The 26,062-nt window shown below is 32.3% G+C and overlaps 2 protein-coding genes across 2 annotated transcripts; one reads left to right on the top strand and one right to left on the bottom strand.

Annotated features, from left to right (window-relative positions):
- Positions 1–258: 258 nt before the first annotated feature.
- Sec15 (exocyst complex component Sec15) lies at positions 259–12,250 on the bottom strand. Its single transcript, XM_072524150.1, has 15 exons — positions 12,077–12,250; positions 11,859–12,024; positions 11,618–11,802; positions 11,271–11,372; positions 3,845–3,947; positions 3,713–3,785; positions 3,286–3,455; positions 3,061–3,228; positions 2,708–2,914; positions 2,437–2,615; positions 1,948–2,139; positions 1,635–1,872; positions 1,437–1,578; positions 831–1,017; positions 259–568 (listed from the first exon to the last, which is right to left on the bottom strand). The coding sequence occupies exons 1-15, from the start codon at positions 12,169–12,171 to the stop codon at positions 442–444; spliced, it is 2,334 nt and encodes a 777-aa protein (XP_072380251.1). The 5' UTR covers positions 12,172–12,250; the 3' UTR covers positions 259–441.
- Positions 12,251–12,746: 496 nt separating this feature from the next.
- On the top strand, positions 12,747–14,342 carry LOC140433602 (dehydrodolichyl diphosphate synthase complex subunit nus1-like). Its single transcript, XM_072521585.1, has 2 exons — positions 12,747–13,206; positions 13,833–14,342. The coding sequence occupies exons 1-2, from the start codon at positions 12,906–12,908 to the stop codon at positions 14,267–14,269; spliced, it is 738 nt and encodes a 245-aa protein (XP_072377686.1). The 5' UTR covers positions 12,747–12,905; the 3' UTR covers positions 14,270–14,342.
- The last annotated feature ends 11,720 nt before the right edge of the window (positions 14,343–26,062 follow it).

Raw genomic sequence — 26,062 nt, 5'->3', positions numbered from 1 at the left:
GGTACACTTGTACTGTAAAAATCACTTAACATTTGGATGTATGGTAATTACTGTTGCCACTTTATTTTCTCAATTTATATGTTATTCTTGTATTTTTTCATGTTTCCAGTAATTTATTATTTTTAAACCACAATAGTTGCTGAAAAAATGTATAGATTACAAGTTTTATTTTTGGTGGATGAAGTGTGAAGATTTGAAGAAGATATGTTGTGGATGGAACAGAAAATAAACAGGTAAATAAAACTGCACATAATTACTTGTTTTATATAATTATTAACAGAATCATATATAATTCAAAATAAATATTTGAAAGACCACAATGGTTAGATAAAGTATATATTAAAATTTTTATCATATAAAATGAAATAAAATATTTTACACCAGATAGTAAATAAAAATAATACAATTATTTAAAGCTTCCGTCAATTGAAATAAATGGAACTATTTTCCTGCAGGTATTTGAGATAACTGCCTCAGTTGTTTTAGGACAGTGTCAAGAAGTTTCTTTTTGTCCCTTTCACTCTTTTTAAGTACTGTGAACATGGTTTTCTTGTCACCTTCTCTCAATCTAAAAATAAATCAATGTATAGAAAAAATTTTACAAATTTTTTGTTATTATATGTGAAGTAGCAGCCATAGACATAAAATACAAATAGACTGAGTGCTGAAATACAGTCGCGTTTCCCTAATGTGACAGAGAAAACTGACGCAAAGCAGTTATGTGGTCAATAAACCTGGCCCATCAGAAATAGATGCAGGGACTGCTTTGCGTCAGTTTTCTGTTTTTGATTAAAACTAAAGAATATTTTACTATTTTAGTAATATCTTACTTTTCTAGTAGTACAATTGCAACATCTGGATTGACTTTCTTATATTTACTGGTATCTTGTGCATAATCGTGGAAATAGGTGGGCCAATCCCAGGATATAAATAAGTCAAGTATTTCTCTTAAACTTTCAAAATAGGATAGAAGGGCTCCTTCTTGCAAACCTTGTACGGGTTCAGAAGCACCAAATTCTGTAAAAAATATATCTTATCAATTTATCAAAAATTATGCTAGTATATATAGATGTACTACATATATGTAGGTCATGTAAAAGCTGAAATTGGTATACAAATGTATGACAACATTAGTAATTATACTCTTTGATGATGTAATTTATATAAACACTTTACGGAAACTCAATTTTTGGGCTTAAAAGAACAAAAAAGACTTGTGTTATTTTGAGAGTGTTCAAAACGAAGTTTCAGGAAGGTCACTATGTAATTACATATTCAGGGACCATTACAGATTATTATTATAGGTCAGTCATTACTCAGTAGTAAAGAAAACAGTTTAAGTTTGTTTTTATATAGCTTCAGAATTAACAAACTGAATTGTCTTTTGTAAAAATATTAATAAATTTTTTAGAGTAGTAAATATGAATAGCACTTACGTTCACACTGAAGTAAATCTAAATTAATTTGATTTAAAGCCCCCATTGAGATCTGCTTAATCTCCTCATTCATAAGCATGGCGAACATGGACTTGGCTATGTGATCACACGCTGACTTACAGGCTATTTGAGCAGCTTCAAGCTAAAATGTAAAACGCTTTAAAACTTCTATCCAATTTTACTTCCAGATAATATTACCGGAATATTTGTGAAGCTTTGGAATGTAGTCTGAAGGAAAGCGATAATATCTGATATGTAACTAGAAGCATGACCTTTCGGCTCGACTAACAGCCAGTCGTAATTTTCTAATTCTAAGAACTCGTTCAATTTCTGCTTTAACTTTTCGCAAATTTGCCGCACGGCGTCTTCTCTGGATACAGAAAATAGAGCAGATTGTCCGTGAACCAGAGCGGAACTAACTCCTCGCGATTCCTCACTAAATATAAAAAGAAAGTAGAAGATGTAACAGCAACTATAAAATGCAGTCAAATAGAATTTAAAAGAAACTCACCCTGTAATATTCGATATAAATTCATCCAAATATACATTGGCTTCTTCGAGGTAACCAGTATCTACAATAATTTGAATGATTTCTTTTAAGTTAACATGAGGACTGCGAAACGTGGAAGACAAACATCCATTAAATGTTCTGGTCAGCAGCAAATTCATGGATTTTCTAATCATCTCGTCAACTTCTACTTGACTGAAAGAAAGCAATAGTTAGGATATTAGCTGTACCACACATTGAGTTACAGCAAAACTGAATGTTATTTTTAGATATTTGATAACAGATGTTGATTGTATTATATAGTATGTGACAAATACAATATTTTTGCCTCAAAGATAATTTAAAGCCTGTTCAACAAAAATTGTTTTTGAAATTCAAGTTAAACCACTGCCAATTATTCCATACTTTGAGTGTAAATAAATGAAGGAAGCCTCCATGAGATGTTGTAAGTGCTGATTACAAAACTATATCTTACTTTTAGTTTTAACTTACCTTAGGTTAAGATCTTCAGAAAACTTAACGCAAGCATAAATGAATTCTTTGACTTCTCTGTAAATTTTCGGTACCATGCTAGAAAAGGGAAAGCTATAAGGATAGTCCATGTCATCTGGAAGGTCGCCTTCCCACGGAAAAGATAATAACAGTTCGTTTAGTTCTTCCAGATTTTCAACCTACAATAATAAATCCAAAAACCAAATAAGTATCAAGAAGTATAATATTGTTGATACTTATGATAGCGGAACATAGTGAGGCATTTAATTACCTGTACAGGCTGAAAATCTTCCTCCGCTAAAATCTTTCTGAACACTTGCACCCATCTTTGCATCAAAACTTCTGTGTAATGATCTCTCAGCTCTCTTACTAACTCCCACAGCGGCTTTACTGAGTATCCATAGTTTCTTAATGTTGTACAGAACAACATAATCAAGTCTTTTATTCTTAGTATTAATGTAGCATCTGTGCAATATGCCTAAAATCATAATTTCAGTGAGAATATCTTAAACAATATAAATAAATGCCAATAAAATTAAAATGTCCAGGTATTTGAAATAATATACTTATTACTGACAACAACAAATGAGATTCAAAATATTGTTGCTGTATAAAGATATTTACCGAATTAGTTTGCAAAGCAGTAACAATCTTGGATAATGCCATCGCCCACATCTCATCTAAAAATGCTCGTGTTATCAAACCTCTTCCAGTATTTAAAACATGATCTTCTAGTATGAAAAATCCAAGTACTGCATGTATGTAGGCTCGATAACTGTCTTCTGATTCATGCTAAACAAATAAGAAAATAAACAATAGCTGCAAAATTAAAAAATAAACAATATTTACCATATTTGTAGGAGGTTGCAGAACAAGTCTGACTTGTTTTGTTCTTTCGGCTCTATAGTAAGTTTCAAAAGTTGATGATCTGCCAAGGACATGCGCTATGTGTAATCCTCTGTATATTGGAGAGAAATCTATAAGCTCTTGAGCACTACGATCTTCATCAGAAAATTGACCTGGAAGAAGTAAAAAATTTATGATATGGAGAAACATAAGCATGTGTATCATGGGCATCAGTAAACATGGAAATGTTAAAAAACTAGAAAGCTACAATTGCACGAGTCCATGAATAAATAGATTCTTTGTAGAAGCCATTAGTAAGGAATTTAGTTTATTAACTCAGCCATGACTAGGCTTTCTAAACTTGTTGAATATAGAAATATAGGAAAATGTAGAAGAAAATCTGTAAAAAGAAAAAGACTCAACATCTCACCTGGTGGTTGCGGTGCAATTCTTTTCTTTTTCCTTCCCACCACTGTAGGATCGCTGGCCAATTGTTCACTGGTCTATAAATTAAGATACAACATTATTTGTCAGAAAATTTGAAAAATAAATGTTAACTCACATGCTTCATTGCAACTTCCCCCACTTTTGGTGAGAATTTTCTTATATTTTCCAAAAAATCTTTCAAGTCTGACATGGAAGCAGCTTCGATTTTTTCTCTGTACCTATCAGAAACATTTTTGAGTGAAATAAGTTTTACTGTGAACAATGAATAATTGAAATACACTTTTAAACAAACTGGGAGTAAGGTTATTATTGTAGTAAACAAAAGATGACCAGTTAATAGATGTGATTAAAACAGATTAATAGGTCTTATTAATAACAAGGATATGTATTAAATGTAGCCATTTAAATTTACACACTAATATTTGAAAATGCATATTAGAATGTATGCATGTAAAAATGCTCTTATAGAGAATTAAAAACTTAACAAACAATAAGGGCTTTTGTGATATATCCTTTACTTAAGGATGGCAAACTAATTCAGTTCAGTAAAATTTAACTAATATTAACAAGGTTCCTTCCAGAGAATAGTAACACAGACACTGTTATTATTATAAATAACTGATTATTGAGGTCTCTAGATACAATTTTTAAATAAAATTACATTTAAATTAACAAATCAATCTTTCAAATACACAGATATACATACTAAATCCGAAATACATAGATTGAGTACCAGAAGATATTACTGTTAAAATCTAAATGACCTGACGACGGATCTGTCGTCTTTGGAACGACGCAAGCATGGCTTGGCGACAGCTTGTCGCTAAGGGAAGATAAGTAAGAAGTCCCGTTACTTCTTAACGGAAAGATGGTAAAACCAACCCTCCTCCGGCAAACGGCAAAAGCATTCTGTTTCAATTCATCGAAGTAACAACATGTAGTATAATATTATAATATTAATATATTTGTAATATTTTTTATTTTCATTACAAACAATTAAGTTTTTTCATATTATAACGTTTACATAGAAGTATTAAATAGTTTAATTTACGGTCTTGTGTTCCTTACTAAAACCACGGGAAGTCCAAATAATATTTAGCAACAAGTAACTGGAAGAATTCAAGATTTCCGTTTTCCACTGAACAGTTACACAACATACTGGTCCTTCGATTTGGATGCTTGCTGCTTTGGAAATACGAAATATCAAAGGTTAGTGCTTTTCCTTTTACCATTATTTCATTTTTTACATTTTCACATGAGATTTACATTTGATTTGTTTCAATTCGGTGGAAAACTACTTCTATCTTAATTGTTTGTTATTAATCACTATTTTGTACAACATACGAAACATTTATTTGATTATTTTACTTGGTGTAAACGCGGTGGTGCAGTATTACAGGGTTTTATTCCTTATTCTACATTTAAAAATAACTAATTTGATTTGTTTTTAAATAATTTCTGCATTCTTACACTACATCACTGAACATATATATTTTTACATACTATTTGGATGTATTTAGTATAATTTGCTATAATTTACATACACTTTTGGGTTCTATAACCAATACGGTTCGTCATTTGCTTAATCGTAATCACACCTTATCGTCATTTCTACATCCTCTCTGGATAGATTTGACATATTTTCTTAATTTACAACTTTTGGGTACTATTTACCAACCGATTCGGCTTTCCAACGATTCGGGCACGCTTTATAACTAAATAAAGCTACATCTAAATCACTTTAATCGTTTACACATTTTCTGTGCTATTTTATTACAGCAATTTTATTATTTTATATTTTTTAAGCACAAAAAATTTACATTTAGTTACATTTTCATTTAACACACAAGTTAAAATACTTAACATTGTACCTTACTTATTTTACATTTAATAAATTTACTTGTCACTATGGCTGAAGCTGCTGATAATGCTAAAATTAAACGCACTTCAATTAAGGGCACTTTAACTCGTTTCTCGAATTATTTTAACTCTGTCAAAGAGTTACCTGCAACTGAAATTAACTTTAGGGATTTACAGTTACGCCTTGAGAAAGTTGAGAAGCTCTATGACGATTTTGATAATGTTCAATCAATTATTGAGGCTGCTGACCCAAACTATACTACAAATGCATCCACTATTCATGACAAGGAACGAGCATCTTTTGAAAATCCATTCTTTTCTATCACTGGCCTAGCTAGAGAACTTCTTGCCAAACTTTCGACTCCTCCTGCTGGTCAGATATTCCAATCATCTACACCTTCCACAAGTGAAGGTAACATTTCTCAACAAAATATACGTTTACCTACTATTAATTTACCTTCGTTTGAAGGCGACTACGACACCTGGTTATTTTTTCGAGACACTTTCAACTCTATCATCCACACAAATTCCGAACTTTCGAACATACAAAAATTTCACTATTTGAGACTATCCTTGAAGGGCATTGCTGCAGACACAATACGCAATTTAGATATTTCTGATGCAACATATGCCACAGCATGGTCACTTTTAAGGGAAAGGTTTGAAAATAAACCACTTCTGGTAAATAACCACATCAAAAAGCTCTTCAATTTACCCAACATTTCTAGAAACTCACATAATGATTTGCGAGCCTTATTAGACGGTTTACAACGACATCTACGATCTCTTGAATCTTTACAAATAGACATTACTGGTTGGGATCCTCTTATTATCTACTTAGTCACTACAAAATTGGACAACACATCTCACCGCGAATGGGAACAATCGTTGAAAGATAACGCTACAAATTTACCCACATTAAATGAGCTCACAGAATTCTTAAAAGGAAAATGTAGAGTTCTGGAATCTCTTAATAATCACGATGATAAACTCCGCACCAAAGCAAAATCTTTTGTATCTACGAACAATAACAGCAACACTTTAAATTGTTCATTATGTTCACAAAATCATCTTATTTATTCGTGTCCTAATTTTAGCAAATTACAGCCAACCTCTCGCTTAAACGAAGCAAAACGTTTAAAACTTTGCATCAATTGTTTACGTTCTGGACATCCTACTAAAAACTGCAAATCTTCTGGCTGTCGCAAATGTGGCAAACCTCATCATACGCTTTTGCATTTTCATAATTCTATTCAGAACACTCCAAATTTGGAAGCATCATCTTCTCAAACACCTTCTAATCAAACTACAAACTCCTTAACAACTCACAACCATTTTGCTAGTTCGTCGCAAATTTTACTGTCTACTGTTTTAATTAAGGTCTTTGACTCCAAAGGCAACATGCATGAAGCTCGTGCACTGTTGGATAGTGGTTCGGAAAGTAATTTCATTACTCAACGGTTACTTAATACTTTAAAATTACCCACAACTGCAATTGATTTTTCTGTTTATGGCATAAATCAAACAAATTCTGTGGTTCATCTTAAAACTTCTCTTACCTTCAAATCAAATACAATCAACTTCACACGTTCAATTTCTTGTTTAGTGATGCCTGAAATAACTGGTAGACTGCCTTCTGTCACACTAAACAGGGAATCTCTAAACATTCCCTCTAATGTTACACTCGCCGATCCACAATTTAACGTTTCGTCTCCTATAGACATTTTAATCGGTGCAGACACATTTTGGGATCTTTTATGCGTTGGTCAAATTAAGCTATCACATGGTCAACCAACTTTACACAAAACCAAGCTTGGCTGGATTGTATCCGGTCCTATACCTTTTCTTTCTCGTAACAAAACAAATTGTCACTTTTCTAGCAACAGAAATCTCGAAAATCAGTTACAGAAATTCTGGGAACTTGAAGAATTTCCAAAAACCAAGTTCTTTTCTGAAGAAGAACTTGAATGTGAGAAACACTTTAAAGAAACTACTTCCTTTGATTCTACAGGCAGATTCATTGTCTCTCTTCCTTTAAAGTTACCTCTATCAAATCTTGGTAATTCAGAGATTTCAGCTACCAACCGTTTTTTCTCTTTGGAAAAGAAATTAAACTCTAACCCAACTTTGAAAGCAGATTACATTCAATTCATCAGTGAATACTCATCATTAAATCATATGTCTAAACTTCCTCCAAATTTAGTATCTCATCCAGACTTCTTTCTTCCTCATCATTGCGTTTACAAAGGTAACAAGATACGTGTCGTATTTGACGGATCTGCTAAAACTGACACTGGCTTTTCGTTGAACGATATACTTATGGTAGGTCCTACACTACAAGACGATCTTTTTACTATTATTTTACGTTTTCGAAAACACAAATTTGCTTTAACTGCTGATATCGTTAAAATGTATCGACAAATTCTTATAAAGGAAAATCAGCGTTGTTTACAAAAAATATTGTGGCGATCTGATCCAAATTCATCTATTGAGACTTATACTCTAAATACTGTAACTTATGGCACTGCTTCCGCCAGCTTTTTAGCAACGCGATGTGTGCAAGAAGTAGCTCACATTTACTCTGACAAATTTCCTGATATTTCGTCTATCATTTTACGCGATTTTTACGTGGACGATCTCCATACCGGTGCTTCCACCTTAGAGGAACTTAAACGTATTCAATCTTTAACCACTGAATTACTTTCAAAACATGGCTTTCATTTAAGTAAATGGAAATCAAATTCAACCGAATTAAAAATCGATAATATGGATAACACTCCTTTGGACATAGGTTCCAATGAAACTGTCAAAACATTGGGTCTATTTTGGAATCCCAAATTAGACGTTTTATTCTTTAATGTTCAACCTACTGCAAACAATTCTAGGATTACTAAGAGACACATTCTTTCGGCAATTTCGAAGATATTTGATCCTCTTGGTCTCTTAGCAGCAGTTACAATAACCGCTAAGATCATTCTACAAGACTTATGGCGTCTAAAAATTTCCTGGGATGAAGTTGTACCCATGGATATTCATACAAAATGGTCAAATTATCAATCCCAATTAGTCAATCTTAATAAATTACATTTCCCTAGATATATTACTGTTTCAAATTTTACATCCATACAATTACATGGATTTTCCGATGCGTCTACTGCAGCATATGGTGCTTGTATTTTTATTCGTTCCTTAGATGCTCAAGGAAATATAAGTTGTCATTTACTCTGTGCCAAAACCAGGGTAGCTCCTTTGAAACATATTCTTACAGTTCCCCGACTTGAACTTTCTGGAGCCCTACTCTTATCTGAATTGGTGGACAAAGTAAAGCAATCACTACAAATTAATTTTGATGAAATTTTTTATTGGTGTGATTCCAGCATTGTTCTAGCATGGATCAATACATCTCCCAACTTGTTAAAACCTTTCGTTGCGAACAGGATTTCACAGATTCAATCGTTGACTAATTCTAATTCCTGGAGATATATAAACACACAGGAAAATCCTGCAGATTTATTGTCACGTGGTATTCCACCTACGGCCCTACAAAATTCCGATCTATGGTTTCATGGCCCTCCATGGCTTTCATTGTCTGAAAATTTCTGGCCTCATCAACCCTTCAAACAGGTTAAAATTCCTGAACTTCGATCTTCTGTTAATCTATCCGTAAGAATTTGCATGAATCTCGACATTATTTACAAAATTTCTTCCTTAACTAAATTACAACGAATTGTAGCCTACATATTACGTTTCTGCAAAAATTCCAGGCTAACCATGCCACAAAGAACCTTTACCAATTTAACATGTGAAGAAATTGCCTGTTCTCTGATTTGTCTTATTCGCATTGTGCAAAATCAGTCTTTTTCTGATGATTTCACACATCTCAAAAAACATGGCAAGGTCGATCATAAAAGCAAACTTCTCACCCTGAATCCTTTTCTTGATCAAGATGACATAATTCGAGTTGGTGGAAGAATTCACAACGCTGACATCTCATACGAGAGAAAACACCCCATCGTAATTCCGCAAAAACATCATTTTACAGACATACTTGTACGGCATGAACACATGAAATTACAGCATGCTGGTCCACAGCTACTTTTATCTTCCTTGCGAGAGAAATATTGGCCTCTCAATGGACGCTATGTCGTTAGAAAGGTTGTGAGAAACTGCATCACATGTTTCAAGGCAGCTCCAAAACTCGAAACTTATTTAATGGGTAATCTACCTTCTTCACGTCTTACTCCTTCACGACCCTTTACCCACTCGGGACTTGATTATGCTGGACCTTTTCTTTTAAAGGACCGTCTTACGAGGAACTACAAGACTATTAAGGGTTATGTAGCACTTTTTATTTGTCTGGCCACAAAGGCTATACACTTGGAGGTTGTGAGTAGTCTGACTACGGAATGCTTTATAGCAGCTTTAAGACGCTTTACTTCTCGACGGGGTAAATGCGCTTCTATTCTTTCCGATAACGGGAGCACCTTTAAAGGTGCCAACAATGAACTTTCCAACTTTCTCAAGACTAACAATTCTGCCTTACATGACACACTCTCTTCTGAGGGTATCGATTGGAAATTCATTCCGCCGCGTTCACCTCATTTTGGTGGTATCTGGGAAGCAGGGGTAAAATCGGTAAAATACCATCTTAAACGAGTAATTAGCAATACGGTTCTCTCCTATGAGGAGTTTTCCACTGTTTTGATTCAAATTGAAGCAATTCTCAATTCCAGACCTCTTTTTCCTATGTCTAATGACCCCTCAGACCTACTTCCTCTCACACCTGCACATTTTCTGGTTGGATCACCTCTCACATCAGTTCCTGACCGCAATCTGTTAGATGTTATGGAAAACAGGTTGAGCAGATTTCAAAGGGTACAGCAAATGGTGCAATGTTATTGGACACGATGGTCCAAAGAATACGTCTCTTCTCTTCAGCAACGCGTCAAGTGGAAGAAACAATGCAGTTCCCTTCTCAAGATTGGTTCCCTAGTACTTGTTAAAGAAGATGGACTGGAACCTCTTAGATGGATCTTAGGTAGAGTAACTGACATCCATGCCGGCAGTGACGGAATTGTGCGTAGTGTAACGCTAAAAACAAACTCTGGCGTATACAAACGTCCGGTTATTAAGTTATGTGTACTACCGAACGAAAATCAACTTTAGTTTTTCATATTGACTTTTGGACATTATACATTTGAGTTTTTTGAACCCCCTTATGGTGTTCAAAGGGGGCGGCTTATGTTAAAATCTAAATGACCTGACGACGGATCTGTCGTCTTTGGAACGACGCAAGCATGGCTTGGCGACAGCTTGTCGCTAAGGGAAGATAAGTAAGAAGTCCCGTTACTTCTTAACGGAAAGATGGTAAAACCAACCCTCCTCCGGCAAACGGCAAAAGCATTCTGTTTCAATTCATCGAAGTAACAACATGTAGTATAATATTATAATATTAATATATTTGTAATATTTTTTATTTTCATTACAAACAATTAAGTTTTTTCATATTATAACGTTTACATAGAAGTATTAAATAGTTTAATTTACGGTCTTGTGTTCCTTACTAAAACCACGGGAAGTCCAAATAATATTTAGCAACAAGTGACTGGAAGAATTCAAGATTTCCGTTTTCCACTGAACAGTTACACAACAATTACTTTAAAATTTAAGTATTTACTTACTTTGGAATATTTTCTTGCAACTGCTTAGAAAACCTGTAGTTTGCCACATGGGGTAAGTGTAGATGTTCTAATTCCTCAAGAGTCTTTAAAGCAGGATAGTACCTAGAATTAAAAGAAAGCATTTTCCTTTAAACAACACTATTTTTCATAGAATATTTGCTTAATCTAGGTGATTGGTTCCCTACCAAATCAATAATCACAAATTAAATAGTCAACTAGCAATGCTGGTGCTCAAAAGTGACGTCTACAATTTGTTTATTAAAGTTAACACTATTTTACTATATAAAAACATCATAACTGATCATTCTAGATGTGTTTAATGCATTATTAATACATAAATAGGTTACCTTTTCTCTGCAATTTGTTTTTGCAGCTTGGAATATGTTGTAAAAACTGGTAGACATAAATTAAGCTGTGCAATAACAACAGCTATATTACTTTGCACTTTCCTAGCTTGAAGCAAATCTGATCCAGACTTTGTAATTCCCTCTGCTGCATCATGCACTTGTTTATCCAATGTAATAACTTGACTCTATAAAAACTTTCATCATTACTACTATTACTTAAGGTTAAATTGATTACACTCACATTTAACTTGTTAGCTTGAGATCTAACTTCTAAAAGTTCCCTAACAGATTCGATAAAACCTTGGTAATAAACATTGCACAGTCTTTCGATATCCTTATCGTGATGTTTAATACGTTCGTTTAATTTCTTTTTAAATTCATCATGTTCTTCATTATCAAAAATCGCCCTATGAATAAGAAATATATTAATCTAAAAAATGGGTGGATCATTATCTATACCTAAAAGTAGGACCCCAGTAATCATCTATTCCTTCGATTTCTTGTAAATACAAATCATGCTGAGAATTTATTTCTGGAATATTAGTTTTATCCATAATTGTTGGGCATTTGTGATTAAAAAATAGTTATTTGAAAATCAAAACAAATTTTAAGGTTATGTGAGTGACATTAAATTGTCTAAAATTTAAACTTTTATAAGGCCGACTACATATCCAGCTCGGAACATTACATGTACATATATGGGTTATTTTTACGTTTAATAATGGGTCTTTTGAAGGAAAAATAGTAAAAGTATAGTTTGTTTTATTTAAAAAAGTGAAAGAGGGATAGATAACACATATATTTTACTTACATCAAAATTTCACGTGTATTTGCCAATATTATTTTCTATAATAGCATTAGTTTGGCCCTGTGCGCACAGTCACAGAATAATAAACAATTGTTTTTTATTCTGTGGCACTGTTGCCAAAATTTCAGTGTTCCGGTCCAAATAATATAATATGACTATAACTTTTGAAATAATCTTAACGTTCAACGTTAAAACATACCTCGGTTTCTTCTTTTTTTTTTTAAGGTGCCCCATGGTACATCAATATGAGTCCACCAATCAGAAATTTACACTTGAACTTTACAACCAATGAAACCAACATAAATGAAGTGCTGAGAAGAACAAATTTTATTTGGTGTTCATCTGTCAGTGAGTTCACGGTGAGGTGTGGAGTCTGAAGTAATGAGAATCATGAGTTTCATCAGGTGCTAATGCAACTTCCAACAAAAACAGATTTTTTCGTAAAATGTGAACGTGTTAGTCAGATATAATAGCATCAAAATGCCGGTCATTGATAGTTATAAAGTACTTTACATTTTATTACATAGTTTATATACAATTTTTGAAAATATTTGGAGGACTCTTTTATTTATTTATCAAAATTGTATAAGGGTTATAAACCCAGAATCTACTGTCGATGATGCTGACCAGTTAAAGAAAAGACTGTCTAGACTAACAAAAAAGCCTCAACATTTAACTATCATTATTGGTGTTGAAGAATATTCATTGGTAGATTTGGCTAACCTCGTATATTGGTGTTTAGGTCTTAATATTCCATACGTTAGTTTCTATGATTATAAAGGTAGGTAAGCTTTTTATTTTATTTCTCTTTGTCAGGTTAATTAAAAGGACACAAACATTTTTAAAGCAGATTTACATGCTTGAGTCCAAAGTTTTATTTCAAGTGTGTAAAAACAAAAAATAAATATTGCTCTAATATGAATCACAGTTATATATTTATAGTTCTATAGTTGTTTAAAAAAAATTTTTCTACTTTTTATAAATCAAATTTTACTGTGTTAAATCATGACAAAAAAGTTTTAATTTATCTTTCTAAATTTATTATTTTTTCCTTTGTTATAATAGTATTGATAATAACATAAATAAGCAATAAAAAACAATTAATTTACGATAAAAAATTAATTTGAATCTTCTTACTAACCATTGTTTTCCAATTAATTGTTTTTGGAAAATATTTGTTTTTTTTTTCTATATAAACAGGTGGTTTATTTTTTCTATGTTTTTAAGATTGACAACAATTTAGTAATTGCTCTAAACCAGCTGTCAATATTTTTTGTTCATCCAGAGTTAATGAGTTCAGAATAAATGCATTATGATAATTGAAAGGAGGGTGTTGAATTGAAATACTGAAAGAAAATAACTTCAAAACCATATAGAGATAATGTTTTTTTTTTTTTTTTGTTTTAGACAATTTAAAAAAGCATGAAGAGAAGTTACAGCAAATTGTAGAATCCAGAAAATTGGAGAATATCAACATAATTTGGCACACCCATGCAGAACAGCGGCATAAAAATGGATTTTTGGGTCCAAAAATCCATGTAAAAGTTTTAACATCTGCGGATGGAAAGCAAAGTATAGTAAATGTTACTAAAAAATTAGCGTTAAATAAAGAAAAAGACATTAGTAAAGAAAAAATTAGTGAATTACTATTAAGGCAGTATGAATTTCCAGATCCAGAAATGGCTATTATTTGTGGAAAGAAACTGAATATTTATAATTATCCTCCTTGGCAGTTAAGATTAACAGAATTCTTTAAAGTCAACAAAGTTAACAACATCACATTCCCAGTGTTTGTGGAAAAATTGGAAAAGTACAGCAAATGTGAACAGAGGGTGGGAAAATAATTGTTTTATAAAAAACTGTTTTGTTTTGGTTATATTTATTAATAAGAAAATTAAATGAAATGGTAAAGAATTATTTTTCGTTTTATTTACAACTAGTAATAAGGTCAGTCCCACAACGGGGGAAAACATATATAAATATGAAAATAAGAAAACCTATTTACCCCAAATTCACTATGGTTTCCTTTACACCAATAAGAACTTATACATCAAGTTTATATGACTAAAATAATTGAGAATCTCCTTCCAATCTCTAATCGAGGATCTCCTTATGTCTTTTTGTCTTTATTCTCTTCTACTTATTTCACTTTCATGTTTCTAGTTTCTAAAACTCTGGTATTCCAGCAAAGCATCTTTGCTGCTCTCCCACAGCACCCCTGTACTAAACAATATTTTATGGAACTGAAAAAGTTGATTATGAACTGTAATGAGAACTTCTGCTTCATCAACTGCTTGTTCCAGTTTGTTGATGATCAGGCCTGCTTGAGCCTGATCTAGTTGAATATCAGGATAGTATCTGTGTTCTACTGCTATTACTGCATACTTTTGTAACATTGCTACATGACCTAGTTTGTTTGTTAGAGTTCCTTGATTTTTAGCAACTTTTTGTTATGAGAGTGATGGTATTCTCCTGGGTTCTCTTTTATCCTGGGATTTTGCCAGTACTTTCGTTTTAAATGGATTTGCTTGGCTCCACATCCCAGCAACTATCCAGCCTCTTTGTCCTCCTCTGTTAAGCTCTAGAGAGGCATTTTTTGATACTTTGTGCAGAGTCAGTTCCTCTCTGAACACCTGGCTTAGCATTTGGGGCAGATACCTATAGTTGTCTCTCTGATCATTCCCGATGTGTTTTTAGTTAGAAGAAAAACCCAAGTCACTAATGGAATACAGAATTAAATATTTAAAATGGCAATGGGCGGGACATTTAGCGAGAAGAAGCGGGACAAGCCGGTTTATTAGACAATCGTGGGTAGGAATGAAGAATGACTATGTAAGGGTGGCTTCACCATAATCAGTTGAATTTGCTGAGAATAGTGATGATGATGATATTTATATTTAAAAAGAATTATCTGTTCAAAAAACCAATGATTATTTGTTACAATTTATGATAATTGAATAACCATATAATAGATAATGTTAGTAAATAGTGAGCTATTAAGAAAGGCGGCAAATCAGATAAGTAAATGATTAAGAGAGTGAGAGATAGATAAACCAATTATTCTATCAATCATCGAAGTCCAGACAGAAACAACTATCAATTTGGTTTCTAAAAGGGATTGGGAATACGAGAGGCACATTCTGCATACATCTGTTACTTCAAAAATTTGATCAAAGAAAAGATATCTTTTTGCTTCATTGCAAGAGAACAAATAGAAATAGCCAATGACGTGAAACAGGGTTGCATTCTCTTGCTATTTTTTTTAACATTTATGTATAAAAGATATTCAGCTTGCACAAGAAGGAATTGGTATCTCTGTGCATTCGACAAACAGCATGAACTTATACCACCAGCAATAGCGTATGGCATATAAACAAGAAAATTGAAGTAAAATAAATATAAATTACATCATGTTCATCAATTTTATACGAACTTAGTCTGCGAAATAAAACATGTTAAAATGTATTTTTTTAATCATTGAGTTATTTTAAAAACTTGAATTATAGATATAACTGATCTACTTGTGTCAAAATATAAATAACATGTTTTGAGGATTTTGTTGAGAATACATTAATAAGTTTTTTAGACGTCGGTTAATCTGTTGGCTTATTTATATACATTTACAAAATAAAATATGTAAATATAAACAAATTATGTAAAAAAGTTTCCTGAATGAATCAGTGACAAAAAATATCTTATCTAATCCTACAATACTCAGTCACATTTATTACCGTTATTGATAAGGTAGCTACTTCAGCTGTAAGGTCATTTTAGTTAATCTCTATTTCGTCATTGTTACTTTAACCCCGAGGATATAAGAAAGGGAAAGTAATTTTCGGAAAATTACTTACTTATATTAATCGGTGTTCTCTCGAAAAACCAGTAATGTGGTCGGTAAAGAGAAAGGAAGAGTTTTCGAGGACGATTGTTGTTATTTGGGCATAGTTTAATTCATATAATTTACAAATTTTATTGAAAAATGTCATCATTTATACAAAACATGAAACTTTTACTTTGACTCACAAAACGAAACTAGTTGTTTATAATATATTCAATTACAATATATTAAATTTCACGCGCCATTTCATAAAGCACGACGAGAAAAAAACATTTTTCTATCCTGAAAATTTTGTAGTTCAACTCTGGAACCATTCTGAATACTTTTTTAAAGAATTTATGGCGTGGCCACAGCGGGTGCCGTGGAACCCACATTAACTTTCGAGGGGCGCAAAAATGGGGATCCTCACTTCTAAAAACAACTAATATGCGAACATTTTGGATAATATTAAATAAACGAGATTATATTATATATTACTAGATTAGATAATAATGCTGGAAATGCATTTACTGTCCACGATAAAAAAAAGAAGTGAAACTCTTTGTATTTTATGCGCTTTTGACCGAATTATTCAGTAATTAAACGATAAATTTGACCAAGAATAAAAAAAATATTCAGTACGCAAAATCGTATCAATAGGAAATCAATATTTAAAATATACCTTAAAACATTTTGATTTGAATTCTTCAGAATTAGAAGCTGAACTAAAACACTAAAAACAAGAAAAAGTAAAAATGTTTCACCTTTAAAAGCTCTCGACTGGCTCGATTGGATGTCTTAGCGCAATAGAAAATCGATGTTTCCAGTATTTAACCAACTAATGGTAAAATCTGCCACAATCTCTGCAACAAATTGTTGTACTTATGAGAGATAGTTTTCTAAGCGGAGCACTAATAATAAAATCGATATTTCAATCGACAATGCTACAAGACTGTTTGGAATATCTAATGGTACCTTTTGTGGACAAAGAATTTGCTCTAAATATAGATAAAGATAGTGTAGTTGACGAATTTAAAAAAATCGTACCATTCCAGGGATGAATGGTATTGAAATATATCGTTATAATAAATTTTTAATATCGATCTCAATTTTTAACGTATTTTTTATATATTTTTGATGATACGAAGATCAGCGTCTTCCTCGGCTTGTTTAGTTCGAAAACAGCTTGCAACTTCACACATAACAAATCAATGAGTCTGTTTATTTTTATCGTCTGCTAAAAACTTTTTGGTTTGAGAGAGAAATTTGTATCCTTTTTATCCTTCTCCTTTGTGTCGAAAACTATGACACTGCTTTTAGCAAAACACTGTGTTTTGTCATAATCAATATATTTAAGTAAAATATTTTCTGTCTAGTCATTAACTTGCCATGATATTTGATGTAATAATCCTCCACCACCAAGCCAATTCCGTTACTCGAAAAAACACTTTAACTTTATTCACGTTTTTTTACTATAAATAGGGATTTTTTAAACATAAAAATTGTATCTTCATAAAATGCCTTTAACTACTGACTGTCGCCGATTTTAATTCTTAATTGTTTAAAAATTAAGCTAGCTCTTCTATTGGTTGTATAAATAGAATCCGTTTAGAATTAGAAATTCTATCCTTTATCTCCGTGTCCAATTTGATTGATAATTAAACGGTAACCTTTTATAAACGCCTGATGAGCATTTGTAACCAGTTTAATTATCTTGCGAAACTTTTTTACAAAATGCACTTCATTAATTCACGTTTCATCTAAATAAAAAATATTTTTGCCTCCGCAATTTTCGAATTTCCCTTAAATATTGCCTCCTCCAACAAATAATTTCTTCTTTCTCTATGAACGCAGATTTTCTATTGTTATTCTTATAAGCCAATCCCAATTAACGTGAAGTTTTCCACAGTTTATCTCTTTCAATTCAAAGATTCGTCTTCATTAATGTCTACTAAAAGTTTATCCAAAGGAGGAATCTTTTTTTGTAAATAAAATGAATGAACTTTTCTTCGAATTGATTGTTTCAAAATATCTCTGTATGAATGGGTTTTGTTGACGTTTTAGGTGGTTCTGTAAAACTTTCACTCTTTCGTTGCTTTAAGAGTCTATAAATAGTTGCTTCTCTAACTCGGGTCATATTTGAACATTGAAATGTTTATGTACAAGAGCATCATGTACATTTAAGAGTAAAATCTTCATTGACACGGATAAATGACAGTGTTGATTTTACAAGAGTACAATTAGACAAAATTACACAAGTTCATTTATTAATATAGGTTTTTATTGTAGAACTAAAAATTCTGCGTGTTATAATTCATGGACTACAAATGCGACCTGTTAATCTTAACTAAACTTATTCACAATCTACAAAACACCCAGTTGGAAATTTTAATCCTTTCTAAAAATATTGAGGACTTATAAATTGATCATCTCCTTTTTTTTTAAATTTAAATATTTGAAGAAGAATTGAAATAAATTGGCATGATTTGAAATAAATTTTAGATAAAACCCAAACATTTTCAGAACAATTCTGAATATTTTATTTCAGCAAATCTTTGTCACTGTTTTATGATGTTATATTGGGTTTTATCTCACGTGCGATAAAATGTGTGCTCTCAATCATTTTCAAATGTACTATAGTAGTCGATAAAACAGCGGACTTGCATTGATCTTTGCATTTTTTCAATGCTTCCCTCGTACTAAGCCCCATACAAAATCCAAATTAATTGTCGATAGGTTTTTCTGGCATTGTCTAGGTAGGTATACGTTGGTGTATGATTGTAAAAAAAAATTTAAATATATTACTCATCCCGTTCTATTATATTTATAACAATATTGATTGCATGACCTGTTTTTATTATTTCTTCCTTTACAACAACATAATATTTCAGATATCTCTCATTAAGATTTTTGTAAACCATTCGTTTTATACGATTTCGTGTAATATAACATAGTTTTTTATCAGATGACAACCGAAAAACATTTTCTTGAATAATACCTATTAATTTTATATATGGTTCTTCTCATTAAAGATTAAAATCTTTAGCAGGTAGAATGCAATCCAATGAACTCTTTTTTGTTATATTTAAAACAGGTTTGGTATTTGCACTGGTTTTTTGGGGATTTTCACTGACGTAGAAGATGCAATTTTGGCATCAGCCGTGACCTACAAAAGATTCACTTTTTAATGCAGGTAGGTGGATTTTACCGAAAAGGTAGTTAATTGATCGTCGAAGAAAAAGTAACGTGACTAAATAATTCTTTAATTAAAAAATTTCAAGTTATTTAAGTTTAATATTAAGACTGCAATTGATACGAGATTCATAGTCGGATACATAATCACATCAGTAAACACAGAGACAAGTTGTTTTTCTTAAGTCACGTCTCTTTTTGGTTTTTAAAGTTTATTATTATTTTTTTTTTATACATAAGAAGCGACTAGATACACCGTTTTTGTTACGAATAGCTTTGAATAACAAAATAGTTTGTCTATATTCATAAAACATTTAAACTCTATGACGTACCTATTCAATTTATCTCCTCATTTCATTTGAGTGATTGCCTAACAGTGGTGTAATCCTACCATCTGAGGCGCGTAGCAAATTTTTTGCATGGGGCCCAAGAAACATCATAACGTAATTTAATTTTAATAAATCACTAATATAGTTACTAGCAGTAATATTGTGTCTATTTTAGTTAAATAATTACATTTCAAAAGCGTAGGTATTACATATTTAATAAAATAGTAGTTTAATGTTAACAAGATATTTATTAATAACATTCTTTTCTCTGAGCTTTCTGTTCCGCAAAAGCAGTGGCGCACCTAGGGGGGGGGGTTTTGGGGGTTAAACCCCCCCCAGGACCCTATTCCGACACTGTTACTCACACAATTTAAGGACTCAAAATGGAGGTACAGAGCTCATTTTGCCCCATAGAATTTCTTAAAGGTTTTTATTAACTTTATTTTTTCGAAATTAAACTTTCAGTACTAGCTAGTCACAGATCTTGTAAAAAATAACATTAATGCAGTGCGTACTTTGAGAAAGCTGCATCACATTAAATGATTCTTTATTATTATAAATCAGCAAGGTCTTTTGTATGCAGTTTTACATAGTATGAATCATACAAAGATTAGCCTCTAATAATAGAAATTCCACTACGACCAGTCAATGGAATTGATAAATTTTATTGATCTTATAGAATCGTAAAAAAGACAAAAATCGCCCAACGTTAATTTATCGGCGGTAAAATACAAACATTTCATACGAAAACTGTACTATTCACCGTAAAACGCATTTTAATTTTTGACGATAGGACACTCTGATCAAACAATATCGAATTTTTACCATCGAGTTCATACAAATTTTATTTTATATTTTATATGCACATTTAGGCTTCTACAGTTTACGGCTAAATTTTGGCGAAGCAGTTAGAGACTTATTCAACAGATGGCCGTCCATGACCCATTTTTTAAAATTCTGGCGGAGCAGTTTGAGACTCCAGATTACTGACTTGCAGGCGTAATTCACTGTATTAGTTTGCACAACATTGCTATTGTGGGTTTATGTATCTAGTAAAATGGCAAATAAAAAATTAAGTGATTCTGAACTACTTGAAATAGCGGAGAATTTGAGTGAAATGGAGTATGACTTTATTAGTGAAGATGATGGTGATTTGATAGATGATCCAAATTATCGAGATTCGTGTTCTTCCACCTCTAATTTAGAAATTAACAGTGATGGGCAAGAGTTAGAATTCGAATCTGACCTAGAATCTCTCAACAACGATTTTGAACCTGATAATTTTTTAAATAATACTAATAATAATCCTAATATCATTTGGAATAATTGTGCAGGTAATATATAAATTAGTATTCACTTTTATAGTTTTAAGTTTTGTTTAAAATTTTGTAGGTAATTTGAAGACATTTACTTTCACGGCAAATTCAGGATTCTCCAAAAGTTTTTTTACACAGAGAGGAGATCATCAGAGTCATTTTTATAAATTATTTATTGACAACGAAATCTTTTAGCCTATTGCCGAGGAAACCAACAGATATGCTGAACAGAAAATAAGAGGAATTACAAAATGAAACATTAACAAAAATAACATTATTGGGGCAATGGAGAAACTCAAATCAATCCGACATTTTTGTTTTCTTAGGTCTTCTAATTTTGAAAGAATATTTTAGTACCAATATGCTGTACAAAAATGAAATTGGAAAATGTTCAGGATAAGGTTTGAGCTCCTTTTGTCCAATTTGCACTTCTCAAACAACGAAATTGCCTCAGATGAAAGGCTCAAAAAATTCCTTCTTTTACAAAACTTGCTAATTAAAAAGTTACAATCAGCATATGTTCCGGATAAGCATGTTTGTATAGATGAGATGATGATTCCTTTTCGAAGACGACTGAGCTTTCGTCAATATATACCGGGGAAGCGCCACAAATATGGTTTAAAATTATAAGTTGTGTGAAGTGAAAGGTTACACATACAATTTTAAAATTTATACAGGAAAAGAGCAAACACCTAATGAAAAACCAATTGGTATAAAAGTGGTGCTAAAAATTCAGGTCGCGTTCTGTGAATAGAAAATTATTACATTAGCGTGAATTGAGCACACGAACTTAAAAACAAAGATACACATTTAATAGGCACACTGAGAAAAAACAGGAAGCATAATCCGAAAGTAGTAAGTGAGGCTAAATTAAAAAGGGGTGAATTAGTCATGAGACAGAGCAGCAGTAAAGTCATAATTGGAAAATGGAAAGACAAAAGAGATGTCATGTTTCTCACTACGGAGTCTGTGCCTGAAATAGTGGATGTGCCAACAAAAGGGGTGTGGTGAGAAAGACTTCCACAATCGTGTGGTATAATAATGTGAAATTTATAGACGTCTCTGATCAAAAAGCATCATTATTCATCAACAATGCGTAGGGGTATTAAATGGTATAAGAAAATCTTAATAGAACTTTTGCCTAATACATCTATTATAAATGCACATACTGCATACGAGGCTATAACAAAAACAGAAATGAGTGTCACTGAATTTAGAAAAGAAATCGCCTCAGAAATTTTTTGTAGTCAAAAATCTTCAGATTGACAATTTGGATGATCGTCGTGTTAACCAAGAACGAAATCACAAACTTTCTGAAGTGGAACAAAGGGATCGTTGTATAAGATGTTATAAAATTAATAGTGATAGAAATGGATGTAACTTTGCTATAAAAGAAACAAAACATCTTGTCTAGTATGAGAAGTTCTTGTGTACCAACTGCTTTTTTGACACTCATTACTGTTAAGCAAAAAAATGAACTGTGTGTCCAAAAATGGTACACACAATTTCTAAGAAGATAATTACAAGTTTATTTCTGTCACAAACTGTGTGTACCATTTTTTGACACGGCTTTTACACATAATTTTTTTCAAAAAAACACCTAAATGTTTGTGTTTACATGTTTTTAGTATTAGATATTGTAAATTTTACCAAAATATAGTTTCAGTTGCCGACAAAAAAACTTTTTTATAGCCAGTAGCCAATGTGTTAAAATTGATTTAGCGCGCGTAACTGACATTCGACATCGCCGGTACATAAAAAGTGCTAATACGCATTTTTATTCAAAATTATCTCAACTACATTTTTTATTTGAAACATTTTTTTCTACTGAGTACAGATTCTTTTTAGTGTTAAACTTTCTTGCATAATTTTTGGGGTCCCAAAATTGACATTCTCAGCAAAATTCAGCTTATTCGTATTATTTTTAGATCTCAAACCTCTGACGACTGGACTATAAGGCCGAAGGGGCGTGTTTTGGCTGTTCTGCAGATATGTCTCCAGGTCCGGATGCTCTTTTATTTGTCATCCTTTTTAGCGCATTTCTTATGTCTGATTAGTTTATTCAAATTAAATTCATTTTCTTTGCGTTTAATATTCAAAATTAAAATAACATTTTGATAATGTATGTTATTTAAACCTGTTTTAAAGTGAAGCCGATACCTTCATCAAAGAAATTAACAGGTTATCCTTTTAATAAACAATATTAATATGTGTCGCTTTTATTTAGTTCTGAAGTGGATTTTGTATAAAAAACAATTAACAAACATGATGAAAACAAATTAGTTCATCGATGTTTTCAGAAAAAACAACTGTATGATTGTTTCTTTTATTGGCAAATAACTTCAAAGTAATTATATTTTGTTCTTTTATGGAACAAACAAAACTGTTTAAAATATTAAACCTTAACAGAGCAGTTAAAATGGTTGTAGAAAAATACTCACCGTCTATAAAATAAAATTTATATTTTAGAGTTCGTTTACTTTGTACATTACAAACTATGTAGGTATCAACCCAAAATGTTGAAGAGAATGGCTTATATTAAAAACATAAAATCATTACATCGGAAAACACTGTTGGACACCTTCTTTGAAGGTATTCCATTTCTGTTGCAAGTATCTTACTGCTGCTTCTTCTATTTTTAATTAAATGGTGGTATTAAATAAACAATAGTAATTAAGAAAATTTATTGCAGCCTTTTTTTATTCATATAGATTTAATTAACAACCTAAGTAACAAATTACAATAAAATTAATAACGGTTTAAAACATATATAAGTAAATAAAAATGGAATGATAGTCTTTAAATAACAGTCGAGAAGAATAAATGTATTAAATGACAAAGCTGATAAATCGAGATTCCCAAAATAGTTCCAATATTAAGAAAAATTATAAATTTTAACATTATACGACATTCGGGAGCTGCTTTTAGTCTTTTATCAATATTTTCTCTCTTTTGTTAGTTTTTTAATTATATCTACTGTTTTTCCTTTTATTTTCCACATCCTTCCATTTGATCTAAAAAATACCTTTTAGTATTTATCAATATATCTCCAGAATACAGCACAATTGTAAAATAAATTCTTCATTTGGCGTTTGTTTAGTTTGATGATTATTATTTACGCTCGCAGAGATATTAGATCTTCGTTTTTGGATTTACCCATATTCATACGATCCTTTTACTATCCACGGCCTGGTTTAATTTTAAAAACATTACGATTAAATGGTGTGGCAGTTAAATAACCGCACCGGATCGCCAATTTTTCTCCTTCCAATGGCGCTACGGATCAAATTGAACCTGAAAGTTGGACGTTGGAATTGGACGTTGTTAACAGCAGCAACTATAAAGAAGTTAGCGGCTCTAGAAATGTGGCTGTATCGACGCATACTGACAATACCTTGGACAGACAGAGTGACCAACACAGAGGTATTAAGACAAATGGGTAAAGAGGTGGAATTGTTAACAACTGTTAAAAGGAGGAAAGCGTCATACCTGGGCCATGTGTTCCGTAATGATAAGTACAGTCTGCTACAGCTTATCGTGGAAGGCAAGATTGAAGGTAGAAGAGGTTTGGGTAGAAAGAAAAAATCCTGGCTGAGAAACTTGAGAGAATGGTTTCAAATACCAGAAGCTGCGAACATAATATATGCGGCACAAAACAGAGAAACCTATCGTTTGATGGTCGCCAACCATCGGTAGAAGACGGCACATAAAGAAGAATAAATGCCATATTCCAGTGTATTTTCCAAAATTTGTTTCAGGGTTGCAATCTGATGAATTGTCGATTTACCACCTCTGAAACCAGCCTGGTATTTTCCTACTAACCGTTCTGCATATGGTGCCATACGATGACATAGTACTGTGAAAAATATTTTATACGCTGCATTTAGAAGCGTAATTCCTCTGTGGTTAGAGCATTCAAAGATATCTCCTTTTTTGTGTATGGTGCAAAGTATTCCAATATTACAATCATTGGGGAGGGATTTCTGTGTCCATATTTCTTTTATAAGCTGCTGTAATGCCATAATGGCATCGTGGCCACCTTCTTTATATAATTCAGCTGGGAGATTATCTATTTCGGGTGATTTGTTTCTGGCTAGTTTTTTGACTGCATATTTAACTTCAAGAATCGTTGGTGGTTCCTCTTCACTCTCGCCTGCTCCCCTTACCTCATCTTTTCGTCTTCCAGGTTTTTTTCTTCTTCCTCTATATTAAAGTTAAAGTATTCCACCCATCTATTCAATAAATATCCCCTTGTTGTTAATAGGTCGCCATTCTGACTTCTGCATTGTTTTGCGGCTGCCTTGAATTCTTTTCTGTTAATGTTAACTTTCTTATAGAATGCTCTGCATTCTTTCTTTCTGTTAAGGTTTTCTATATATTTAAGTTCCGTATTTAGGTGGTTTCGTTTTTTTCTTTTGTGTATCCAGTTTTCTTCTCTTTTTTTGTCTGGTAATTCTTTACAGTTGTACAGGGAAAGTAATTCGAAGTCTTAATTCAGTACGGTGGGTCCGACATATAAAAGAGAAAACAAAGATTAGGATTGGAAGAGCATTTGTAGACTCTGTAGTAACGCATAGAAGTGAAGTGTGGACTTTCAATGCTGAAGCAAAGAGAAAGTTAAATGTAGAGATGGAATATCTTCGAAAGAGCACCATAATGACCAATGAGGCCATTAGAGATAGATTAAATGCCACAGACATTTGGAGAATGGAAGAAAGTAGATTGCCCAGTAGAGTAGTTAGATATAACACGTAAAAGGGGAAGAACAAGATTGTCCTGGAGTGGAAATATCAGAAAGGCATTCGAAGGAATTTGGAGAAAGAAGAGACTCAAGACAGGCAAAGATGGCCAGTAGGCGTGGAAATGCGGCGTTAGCTGTTTACATCCGCCAATATATATAAAATCAAAAAATCCCATGGAGCCAGGTCCGGTGAATACGGTGGATAGTCCACTCATTATCAATTCTTTTACTCTGGATGGAGA

The sequence above is a fragment of the Diabrotica undecimpunctata genome, chromosome 2 (genome assembly GCF_040954645.1).
Source record: "Diabrotica undecimpunctata isolate CICGRU chromosome 2, icDiaUnde3, whole genome shotgun sequence".
NCBI classification, from domain to species: Eukaryota; Metazoa; Arthropoda; class Insecta; order Coleoptera; family Chrysomelidae; genus Diabrotica; species Diabrotica undecimpunctata.
This window is presented reverse-complemented; position numbering and strand designations above follow the sequence as displayed.

Excerpts from the sequence above, each read along its gene's own strand:
- LOC140433602 (XM_072521585.1), top strand. The coding sequence starts at position 12,906 with ATGCCGGTCATTGATAGTTATAAAGTACTTTACATTTTATTACATAGT. Across the intron at positions 13,207-13,832 it reads TAGTTTCTATGATTATAAAG|ACAATTTAAAAAAGCATGAA; the intron begins GTAGGTAAGCTT and ends TTTTTGTTTTAG.
- Sec15 (XM_072524150.1), bottom strand. The coding sequence starts at position 12,171 with ATGGATAAAACTAATATTCCAGAAATAAATTCTCAGCATGATTTGTAT. Across the intron at positions 11,373-11,617 it reads AAACAAATTGCAGAGAAAAG|GTACTATCCTGCTTTAAAGA; the intron begins GTAACCTATTTA and ends TTTTAATTCTAG. Across the intron at positions 3,456-3,712 it reads AATTGCACCGCAACCACCAG|GTCAATTTTCTGATGAAGAT; the intron begins GTGAGATGTTGA and ends TACTTCTTCCAG.